Source organism: Lissotriton helveticus, chromosome 11, assembly GCF_964261635.1.
Source record: "Lissotriton helveticus chromosome 11, aLisHel1.1, whole genome shotgun sequence".
NCBI classification, from domain to species: Eukaryota; Metazoa; Chordata; class Amphibia; order Caudata; family Salamandridae; genus Lissotriton; species Lissotriton helveticus.
Window position 1 is genome coordinate 168,397,512 of NC_136072.1, and position 12,367 is coordinate 168,409,878.

Here is a 12,367-nt window from a genome sequence, read left to right on the forward strand (position 1 = left end):
TGCCGCAATTCAGGAAGGACTTCAAGACCTGGTTCTTCGACTGAACCGCAGATCTCCCACCTCCAGCACCTTGAGACTCTCATAGGTGAGTAGTCGCACTTTATAAGAAACCTGATTGATTGATTTGTTTCAAAAGTATAACTTTATCACCCCTTATAAATGTGCAAACTTGCACTATAATACACTCAATATGCAACATGGATGCCATCTCCACATTCATGGTGGTACAAAGAGACCTAGAGATGAACAGCATTTCCTCTGCCTCTACAGGCATTCTGATTCATTCAGGATGGCACCGTTGACTCACTGGGATGGTCTTGTTTTATCTCCTTTTATCTTCTCTGCTCAGAGATTTAGCCTCCAGCCTGGCCAGGTAGCTACTATTGTCCTGGGGAAGACCCTTTCACATTTTTACTTATAAGGTCGAAACGCTGACTTTATATCAACCATATGTTCATTTATTGGAAGGACCATCAGTATTGTGTGACTAAGTGATTCCATATTCTCATAGACAATTTCTGGCTTGCTGGTTGATTGCTCTCTTTTCTTGTCGTGTGAGATATATATATATATATATATATATAGCTATATATAGATAGATATCTATATATATATATATCTATATATATATATATATATATATATATATATATTTCATCTTCTCACTTGATCACCTTTGCACTGCACCTTCATATTTAGTACCTTGATGTTTGTTGGAATTGCCATATGAGGAGCTTTGATTATGATTAATCTAAAAATCATTGGGTGTGCTTTCTAAGGTTACATAACACAATTACTTTCACCAGCCCTTGCTAGATAGGATGCTAGTTTAAGAGAGGCTTTCTCCAGAAGAGTTTGCACTGGGTGAGGAACTGCATCACAGTCCTTTTAATGATTGCCACTCAGCACCTGGGGATGTCCTGATTTTGAAAAAAAGACTATGGTGGAGCACAATGTGAAATGGACTGCATGTAAAAATACTGTCTGCAGACAAGACAAAATCAAAAAATCTAAAATGTTGCAATGTTGAGCAAAGAAAGTCATACAATGCATTGATTTTATGACTTTGATAGAAATGTTGCCACAAAAACATTCCACTGGTGTGTGGTTGCCGCCTACGCCATTGATGGTTTCTCCTGGGTTTTTTTCAGAGCAGTGGGCGAAGGTTGGGGGGGAATGGGAGAGACCATACTGCCTCCTGCACAACCGCCTGTCCCTTCCACCCTCACCAGTATCAGTTATTTTTCACCACTCCTACACCCTCTTGCTCTCCACCTCTCATAACCCTTCTCAAATCTCAACACATTCTTGATTTTGTCCTCGACCGTTTTTACTCCTGTGCAGAGCATATATCAAATGTACCAATCTGGCAGGACAATCTTTAGATAGGATTCAGTTTCTATAACCTTAAAAACTACCAACTATCAAGGAAGGCATTAACGACCTGGACTCTGAACCGTCCAACATTTAGCCCTAAATTTGTTTCTGGCATTCACCCCAAGAAATTCATAGTCTGTCGAGCAATCACTTAAAGCAGTTCCAAAGTGGTTACAGGTATAACAAAACACACCTGACTGAAGTGTCACTAGCAAAGCTTCAGAACTGCATTGTAGGGCAACACATTATCAGAATTGGAATTTGCAATCTGGCAAAGCCCGATGGGCCATCCTGACCAGTCAGCGTGTGGGTCTCTTTTGTGCTGTGGTAGGCTGGATGTGAGGCTGTGTGTGGGCTGGTGCTGTAAAAATCTTTACATAAAACACTAAGCTGCAGTAGTAATCTGCTGTGGATGCTGTTAATTTATAGCATGCAGGGTGGCTGGGCTAATTACACATTGTGAGTAGAAGGAATGTGTCAATGTTTTAATCTGTTTCATAGGGAAGAAAAATAGTGACTTTCACTACCACATTTCTGTAACATTGCAGCAAAAGTACAAATATGTTCCGCTCCCCGCCCCCTCAGAGACTAGCAAGAGCACGTCTTAAAGAACGTGGAGAGTTTCTCAATTTCCAAACTTTTTTTTTTTTTACTACCAAAGTCATAAATGTGGACCACTTATTTTGGTGCCTGGATCTATTTTCTGCCCCTGTCCGACCCTGCACTTTATTTAAGAGCTGTCCTCAGAAGATCCAAAAATTGAATAAAGGCTTCAACATTTTCAAATAAATTTACAGGCGCTGAACAAGTTTGAGCCCTGCAATCATAGAATATAAATGCAGCGCTCAACTGCAGAAGACCCAAAAGGTCCAGCTTGCTCAGAGAGCTGCACTTGTCCTTTCTGAGAACCAAGTGAATACAGTCACAAAACAATCACAGCTAGGACTACATTTCTAAGCAATACAAGCTTAACCAATCTCGCCATTTTAGGTCAGTATAAAAAGAAGCAGACACGGTTGAGGGGAGCTGCTGATAATACATTAAAGAGGTGTGGATAGTGCCTTGAGAGGTGAGACTGGGGCCTGTGTTGGGTATAGGCAATAGTGTTGTGTGGGTTTTTGGACTAAGGCATACTTTTTATAGTTTCCATCCAAAGAGTGATTCACATGGTGAGTTGCTTCGTTAATTGCAGTAACATCACAATCTGTAGCGACTGCAGATTTTCTAAAAAAAAAGTGCACTACAAAGGTGCAATATTTGACCATCTCAGATCCCAATAAGGTGTTTTCTATACAGTGGTCAAATCATTGTGCTTACCACTGCTCTTAGATATTCCACATGATCTTCTGAAACAGTAAAAAGTACATTCACTGGCAACTCACATAAGACCAAGGATTTGTGCACAAAACAAAAGTTACGCATGGGGAGACTTTGCAAACAAACAACTACACAGATGCTGAAGCACAAACAAAAATAATGTATCACAGATCTTCCAATGAAGACAGTGTGGTGACTGTCTTTACAATAAAATTGCCATAGACCCCTTTTTTAAAATGTTCTTACAACCTACCTGTGATGCAATGCTGCACGCATCAGTGAATACATTTATCTATTGACACAACATATAGCTCAAAAAGGGTCTTCAGCAGTCACCATATTTTTGGAGGAAGTGCATTTCACAAACAACATTCTTCATAAATGAACATGTTCAAGTTGGGATTTAAAAGTATAGTACTTCATTTTTATCAAGCTAAACATGTAGTCAAATCAGACTATTATAGTGAAAGTGACAACTTGACTGAAGGTTTTCAGCATTAACTGGTCATGGTTGAAAATACTTTACGCACAGGACTGTGCTCTCTTAATGTGATAAATCATGCAACATAACATTTGTAAAGCTAAATAAAAAACAGAAAACGAAAATAATTTACCAATAAGCTCTAAGTTCTGCAGTTTTGCATGTTACACAATAGAGAGTGATCAAAAAATAAGACAAAGAATGATCTAAACATATAAAACTGTGGTACACGAGTAACACAGACACGTAGATAATCATGTTACCTGGTAAATGAAATTTATGTAGTAGAATACTGTGCAAAAAGTATGAATGACTAAGAATGTTCAATAATATTTGCGTAAAAAAATCCAGCATATGAATAAAGTTTGCTTCTTTTTTCAGTTCCATCCGGTGCATAGGTAAGCATATACCTATACGAAGCTCCGCCAATCTCTTCCTTGTGGATGTCCTGGGCTACACATACTTACAGCTCTATTGGCTGACAAGTGCACTACTGAATCACAATGTATTCAATTGAGGGGCCATTTTGTGTAGCACGTGACTTGCATGTAACTGGGGGAACAAAATGGCATGGGTAAGGACGAAAGCGGTCGCTTCTTGAAATGCCTCAAGAGAAAGCGCATGGAGTGCAATGTTTTTGGAAAAATCGACAAAGTTACAATAATGCCACGGTGTGAGCACTGTACAAATTTACTAGAACTTATCTGCACCTGATAAGTGACTCAACTGAATTTGCACTATTTGGGTACACATGCACTTAGCAATTTCCTGATTTGGTTCAAGAATTACCTTCATCATATCCAATTAAGGTGCTAGCAAGGATTCTGAAAACCTCGTACTTTGCATATCGTTCATAATATGAAAGAAATAATTTTTTTGGTCAATAACTTCATAAACGAGAATGATACACGGTGCCCGTTCAACCATGTGCCATGTGCCAAATATGTATTTTAAAGCTGATATCTTCATTACTGAAAGTAAGAAATTGAAATGGCAAACTGGTCAAAATTATTTGACTTGACTTGACTTGACTAGGACCTGAAAACTACAATTATATATTCACAAGCTGCCATCTAGAATGAAAGTGTTACCAATTTTAGTACAGGTGCTTTTTTACATGGAAAACATGTGCCAGAATTTAAATAGACTACATAGCATGGCATCTGCATCACTTAGGATTTGCAATGAGAAGCCTTAAAATCGGTTCATCCTTCCGCCAAGGTACCACGAGGTGAAATACATGGACAGTCAGAAAATGTGGTAAAATGATCCATTTAAAGCAAAGGAGTACTTTGCTAGACTGGCTGCTGAGGTATTCATCATTTCTGGTGCACTGTGGTGTCTTTCTGCATATAAAAGACCCTAGATTCATTGTGCCATTCAAATGCTGTATGAGGTCCCAGAATGTTCGGTACTTAAACTAATGTTCCCAAATCAGGTAATGAGGCAGGGACCAGGCACTTTACTCCGGAAGCACCAGATGTGGGTAAGGATAAGGGTACACTTTTCTCCTTCACATCACTCAAGACTTTGGTGTATCCGATGGCTGGAAACGGTTTAATTTCTCAGGATTATTGGATGCCATGTGTGAAAAATCACGGAATATGTCCTGGTAGGTCTCGTCGCCTGTAAAGGTAGAAACAGGCATGTTACAACTAGTGACACAAAAATAAAACCCATCTCAACAATGATATTGACTTAGCATTCACAAGAGCCCATGGGTATATAAGCTGACAAATGATCTTACACAAGTTACAAATGGAGGGTGATTACATGACTGATGGCAGACTAGTGAAGTAACATTGACATGCTGAGACCAGCAAAATAAACTATACCTTAAAACAACTTCAATGCAGCGCGACAGATGAAAGTTTCAAGTTAAATAGTGCTTGAAAGTAGTGCAAAAAGGGAATGCAAATTAAGATACAAGAGACCATCTCAAAAGAAATGGTCATAACAAGATTAAAAAAAAGTACATGTATGCTCTAAATCCCCCCCTTCCCCCACCCCCGGAAGGGAATTATAATATAGACCGTTACAAAAAATCTCGATGAACAATGTTTAAAGTAGTGTCGCTACACAAGACAGGGAAATGTGGTTGCACACTCAAAAATATTAATTGCTACAGGAAAAAGAGGGCAATTAGGTGGATGATCCCTGGTTTGGTTTTCAGCTATCAAAAGCCAATGTAAACAGAGAACAAAAAGTGTAAATAAGTTTGGCTACAATAAGCAAAGACCTAAGATAGCCCAAAGAACACATTGTATAACCCCCAAGAGCCCAAGGTCATTACTATAGTTCATATGAACATAAGTAAGGCTGCGTACAAATATTTACACATGAGGGTTACTTCAATAACACTACAATCATGAAGTGGTACCAGATTAAAAAGACGTTACCTAGAGGAGCATCCTCCCATCCTCAGGAAGGCTGAGACATTACAATTAGCCTCCTCGATTTACAAAATAAAATGTAAACCTGGATGATTCAATGGGATGGTCATCAACACCAGTAGATGGTCATTATTGCTCCAAAGATCCAAACAGAAATTATAATACAGATGGGAGCAGGTGGCAATCCCAACTAAAATAACATAAGATTAAGTGATGAAACATATGGAGAGAATGGGGCCTAGTGATAGACGTTGGGGAAATAAACAGTGTTAGGAAGAAGCCATTCTCACCTGTGGAAAGAAGGATAATATGTAGTTGATTTCAGTCATACTTGCTGCCTATGTTCTCCCATCACTTCCACCAAACATTTAACTGCCTTGTAAAACTAATTACAAACCCCAAAGCAACCAAGTTTTCTGATGGTCGCCCTAGTTTTTCAGCACGTTCCTCAGATGTGAAATATGTCAAGTAAATCTAGTACGCAAAAGAATACCCAAGATACTGGAGAACCACCATAGTGCACATAGAGTTCAACAGGATTGACTACACTGAAGATATGGACGCTAAGAGTCTCAAACCTTTACACTAATGAATGTGAAAGTGAAGTGCTGAGAGTTTACTAAGAAGGGTTAATTTTTTCATGTCTCATGAATACAGGAATTGACGCCATCAGCCCTTGTCAGTTTCATCCCCATATGTAAAAATGCCAACCAACCGCACCACTAATGTGGCCTTCAAAAGATGAGTTCACTAGCTTTTCCTAACTGGCTTACTGAATTCATTATGATCGGACAGCTTTTGACAGCACAGTTTGTGGCTGTCTGACAACTACCCATGATCTCTGCTAGTCTACAAAGAATACAAATATACAAATTCCAATTCGGTCTGGCTGGCGAGACATCCCGCAAAAACTCAGAAGCCTAAAAGTATGACAGAAAACAAAGCAGGACAGATGAAAGATGAAAAAGAAGTGTAATGAATGTACAGAAAGCGAATTCGAAGTCAGTGTGTGGTTAAAAATTATTCAGAAGCAGATGAATTTCAGGACTACACACAGCGAGTCTTTTTCTTGGTCATCTACATTGTTTTGCAGCACAATCAATTGCAAGCAATGGTGACAAAGTATCTATAAGGTTACAAATAAGGTGTGAATCATAAGTCAAAATATCAAAATAACCTATGGTACAGGTAAGCAAAATGTATATACAAAGGTATTACTAAAGAAGAAGCAAATAAACTGTAGAGACACAGGTGTGTGGTCATGCAAACATGTTACACCTTATGAGTAAATAAACACATTTGAAACGAATTATTTTAGAATTGTTTATGTAGGAATGAAAGAGGTTTAGTTTAAAGCACAAATATTAGATTTAAAGCAGTACAATTATGAGGAAGATTTTCCAAGCAAGAGTGTCATAAGTAAGGTGCAGATTTGTAATACAAAAATAATATATCTTGCTTTGTCTTCTACATTCAACACGGAGATAAATCTAGCATTTTAAAGAATGTTTAATGAAAGGTAATACTGGCATAGTCTATAGTGTTAACATTAGCAAATACCTGTCACTTTGGGAATTGCCCATTCTTGTCTAATGGACAAAATAGATAGTCATGTGAAGCAATCAAATAGGTCACAGAGTCAGAATTCATGAGGCAACACGCTGGTGACCAGAGAGGCAACCAATTGAAATCAAACACACATTGGGGAATAATACAATAAGTTTAGGAAAGTCAATAGAAATCAGGTCAATGGAATATAAGTAATCTAAAATGAACACAAAAACATTGATGACAATTTAAGCCTGTCACCAATCATAATACAGTCAAATTAATCAGTATAGTCTATTTACTTTTAAAAGCCCTATTCACTAGTTTCAGATAACATCATAGCATAATAAATCCTGAAGACCATGGTAAGGTGTGGATTTTTTTCATATGCGAAACGGATTACCAAGCCACATTCTATTCACGCTAAAAGCAAATTATAAATTAGCTTAAAAAAGACTTTTGAGGCACCTCAGATATTTTGAGAAACATTATGTGGCTTCTCAGACAAGCAAAGTACATCAGCTATGTACAACTTTATTTGCAGTCCATCCTTCAACAATGTGTGGTATCAAAATCATACAAAATGCAAGATATAGCATTATTTGTGAAAGCTGAACTTGCATATGGCTCAGAGTTTGCTCCGCCAGTCGAAGCTGGGAAACAGAGGTCTAGAGTTAGAACGTTAAGAGTTGTGTTCCAGTGTTTTACATTAACTATTTCTCCCAGCGTGGATTTCTCCCTCGCAATTCCTTAATCCATTTGAAGATTTTTAGGTAGCCTGAGCCTTTTTTGAAGCTGTGACTGTGTCATGTAGGTATTCTTCAGGAAGGCCTGATGTCACCACTTCAAATCATCTTATGGTCTGAATCAACATCACAAATTATTAGCCAACCTGAGAGCACAGTCTAGTCTGTGATCTGCTCTTGTGCACTGCTACAAAGTCTAATCACACCTTCTCTCTTATTGCTCACTTTACACAGAAAGAACAAGAACACAGTATATGTGATACCTACAATGCCGCATTAATGCAGATTAAGATTTTACATCATATGTCAGCATTGGTCATTAATAATTCCAACCTCACGCAAATATGATCCATACAGTGGGATATGCAACTGCATTTAGCTCAAAAACATTCTGCACACTTCATGAGCACATATCAGAGCAATGCAGACATTCCGGATTGAGGATTCGAATAAGACAGGTGCCTTCACATAGATGCGTTCCCAATATTTTGAAAACAATGGAATTAACTTTGCACAACTTTTGAGATTTTAGAAAACTATCAGGGAGAGATCTCTTGTTATAAAGTCAATCACCCCAAAAGGAGTCTTTGGCATATATGAAGAATAGGGCTACCCTTCTCAATACAAAACTTAACCGGGCTAATAGTTACTGTAATGAAGCTAATGCAGAAAAAAGGTGCGAGCTGAAGGTAAAAAAACATAAGACCTCCAGGTAAATTTCACCCGGAGGATAAACCTTATTAAAACGCTTGTGGTTCCTAGTTTATGTACTTTATTTACATATTTTGCTTTTATCATTATATCAATGTTCAATATCCAAGCCCCATCTTGGAGCTGTATATACATGGACAGAGTGATGGGTAAGCAGTGGAGATCACAATATGTGGCAAACTTATCTTCCATTGAGTTCTTCAAATTGTCAATTTAGGTTTGGAGAGAAAGCGCTAACATATTTATTCTATAATTTATGTATTTAAGTTTGTTTGATATGGTGCTGCTGCACCAGAAAGTATTCATGTGCTTCAAGTAGAATGGCAGTCAAATACACATGAACATCCTAAAATCATATCAGGATGTGAAGTGTGAAAACAATCTGAAGAAATATGTTGGCATCCCAGAATTAGTTTGTGCATACATGGTTAAAGCATGGGTTATTTAGAGTTTGGTGGAACAGAAGATCTGTTTCAGTTGACAGAACTTATGCTGCTTCAGACTTTCAGTTCTCCTATCGCATTTAGAGATGGAGGAACTGCCAGGTTCCTCCTGGTGGAACCTGTGCCGGCAGAAATCTTTTTGATGGGCAGACCATCCATCAGGCTGTGTAGTTTAAGACCCACTCTATTTAGGGTGGACATACCGCTGTACATTTTTTCTGCCTTGGTCAGCCATGTTTTGGGTGGCGTCTCAAAAAAAGCAAGGCTCAAACTACTTGTATGTCTGCTGGACGGGTCATGTTTTTTGCGTTTGTTTTTTCTGAAACATACCTTCTCTCTGTGAGTTTACTTCAGACAAACAAAACTGAATGACAGAGGGGGGGTAAAAAAAATGGCGGCATGCCCGCATACATATTTGCCCAAACTGTCCCCATTGCACTATTTGGATGCACTTTTGGCAACGGGGTACGGACACAAAAGGGTCCTGTCAACAGACCAGGCAGCCCTCTATTGTTGGAGGCAAAGACAGGATCTCTGCCAAACAAGTGCGCCATTAACCAAAGCCTTAATAATCTTATCAGACTAGTGAAGGTACAATAGAAAGAAGCAGATTTTAGAGAGCTTCCAAAAGAGATTAGGATATTGCAAGGGCAATTTTTAATTTCAGGACTATAGTGACCGACAAATACTGCATTTATTTCTATGTTTAACAGCAACCATTCTTGTTGTTAAAATTCTGTGATTAAACCTAACATTCCCTGAGCAGTGAGTTGTTTTGCACCAGAGGTGCCCTCCCTCGTGTCCTCATCCAGAGCCCCGCGTTCTTAACTGTTACCTACATTAATAGCTAGCTGGGCTTCATAAAAGGCACGGGGGTGGGGAGCTTTAAAAATATTTGAAAAATTGGCAATACCAGCCATTCTTACCCACTAATAAACAATTTTATCAAAAAAAGCTAGACCTATTGCTTCTTTTTTAACTGATGGCCATAATGTCCACTTTGTTTCCTCCAACAGATGAGGTTCCCAGTATACACCTGAAATTTGCATCATTTGCTTTGCGTGATGATGTGAAATTGTGGCAAAATACACGAAACGCACAACTGTCATTATGAACTATACTTTAGTGCGAAATGCACTACCACATAACTTTTTGATACAATGGCGCACGTTGTGCTCAAACATAGTGTAAGGAAACAAAAGCATCACAAATTGCCACTTACATTCTGTTGATCCTCTGCATTTGCAGTTAAGTTTGACCGCAAATGGTGGATTTCGCTGTAAATGTTTTATGGAGCATGATTATGCAAAGTGGTGTAGTGGAATAATTTAGCGAAATTCGTGTAAAAAGCTTAACACAAAATACCGAAAATTGCACAAATTATGCTGGTAAAATGTAATTTTCACCAAAGCCTAGAGCCAACATCATGGCAGTTATATGGACAGTTATATGTTTGTGTTTAGTAAGTTCCAGGTATCGTCTTGAAAAGAATTGCAGTAAACAGATGAAAAAAGCCAACACATATGCACTTGAGCCAATGAAGGCTGCTTTAGTAAGCTGGTGTTAAAGGCGAGGTAGGGAGGTGCAACAACTTGGCAGTCAACTAAAACTGACATTCATATCTTAAGTGAGCTTAAATAATTTACTGTGGTTAATACTTTGGGTATACAACAGTACTATCCGTCACCTCTATGGTGGCTCTGCTGGGATACATGGTGGATATACCGCCTGGTGTGCAAGTGCTCGCTGCTATAATGCTACTATTGGTGAAACACAGATTAGCACGACACTGGGGACAGACAGCTATACACAAAATAGACAACTGGCTCACAGAGGTGGCGTACTGCCAGGAGCAACTGATGGAGTGTTGGCTGCTGTTGCCGGCCACTAGCAGAACACGCGATATATGAGCTCCACTTGACCTCTAACTGGCAGCGCGCACCACATAAAGATTCAACGAGGAGACATAGCTGGTTAGTGCTAGCTGGGCTGGCTACGAACGCTAGGTAATGGGGAAAGGGTTGTCGGGCTGCCCGGGAGGAGATGCTTAGGATAAGAGACTGGGTTCCTTGCCCTGCTCACGAAGACTGGTGCAACTTTTGACACACTAATGGCGGGAAGAAATATGAACTCCTAGGCCCAAAAAAGGCTCAACTAACCAAACACTTTGTAACTGTAGTATTTCACCCAGCATGCTCAATATGAGTATTGCCTGCTTGTCTTTGCTAGTTGTTTAACTTAATTCCATTAAAATCAATAAAACGAATTTTAAAAAATACTATGGGTATGGAAAATTGTAATTTTCTGTGTTGCAAAATCTCTGAAAATGTGCAAAGGTCGCAAAGGTCTACTTCGGTAGGATTTTCACGTTCCAATCGAAACATTTGTGATGCTTTAAAATTGTTTGCTCACCATTTTCAATATTTTGTACGAAAATGCATTTTGACGTACTATTCTATCACAAGTGTTGATCCACCCATGAGGAAAAGCTACGCAGGGTATGCACTTGCATACAAAATACACCAGAATTAGCAACACATTATCTTTTCGCCATTTTTACAAGCAAAAGTCACATTCAAATTCAGCACAAACTAAAGCAACACAAAAACTACATGAATGTAGGTGAAGCGAGGTGGGAAACTCCGCACACTAGGTGAAATCACAATCTGAAACTATGGGAAGCATATCAAGTCAACACCTTCAACCAAACTGTAATCCCACTTTATTCATGCCAGGAAGTTCTTATTGTGCTGTTCTACATGCTAGGTAGGACTTCTGAAAGATACTAAGTCAGGGATAGGTTTGCTCACATTGCACAAGTAGTACAAACATATCAGTGGAACTTTAATAAAGCAGTCAAATTCGATGCTTGCATAGATAACATATCTTTAGTTAGATTTCTTTTGTTATTTTTGCTCTCACTGAGCTTTTCCGATCACTATATCTTCTTTACTTGATTTATTTTGGCATCCAACAATAAAAAATAATAAAAAGGGAAGGTTTCCTAAAACCAATACAATAGCATGAAGGGAAATGAAGCGGTTAAAATGGATATGAATACTAAGAAAATTCAAAATTAAATATATCCTCTCTCTCATAACACTGTATGTGCTTGTTTAGGCACTAACGAACAAGTTACTTACCTTCGGTAACGCTTTTTCTGGTAGATACAATATCTGCCTGTGGATTCCTCACCTTGTGAATATCCCCCTTGCGTCAGCAACATTCGGAAATTCTTTTGTAGCTTCGCGCCGACGTGGATCCGGACGTCACAGAGGCACGGCATCGCACGCGACCCCGCTGACGTCACCGGCGCCTATAACAGTCCCACGCCGGCGTGATGACATCAGT

At 38.9% G+C, this 12,367-nt stretch overlaps 1 protein-coding gene across 4 annotated transcripts in view; it reads right to left on the reverse strand.

Annotated features, from left to right (window-relative positions):
* Positions 1-3,090: 3,090 nt before the first annotated feature.
* ACAP2 (ArfGAP with coiled-coil, ankyrin repeat and PH domains 2) overlaps positions 3,091-12,367 on the reverse strand; it is a 402,961-nt gene continuing 393,684 nt past the window's right edge. For all 4 annotated transcript variants that reach the window (XM_078666362.1, XM_078666364.1, XM_078666363.1 and 1 more), the window contains one exon: positions 3,091-4,801. In XM_078666362.1, coding sequence (XP_078522488.1) covers positions 4,698-4,801 — 104 coding nt within the window. In that variant the 3' untranslated portion in view covers positions 3,091-4,697. The remainder of the gene's footprint in view (positions 4,802-12,367) is intronic.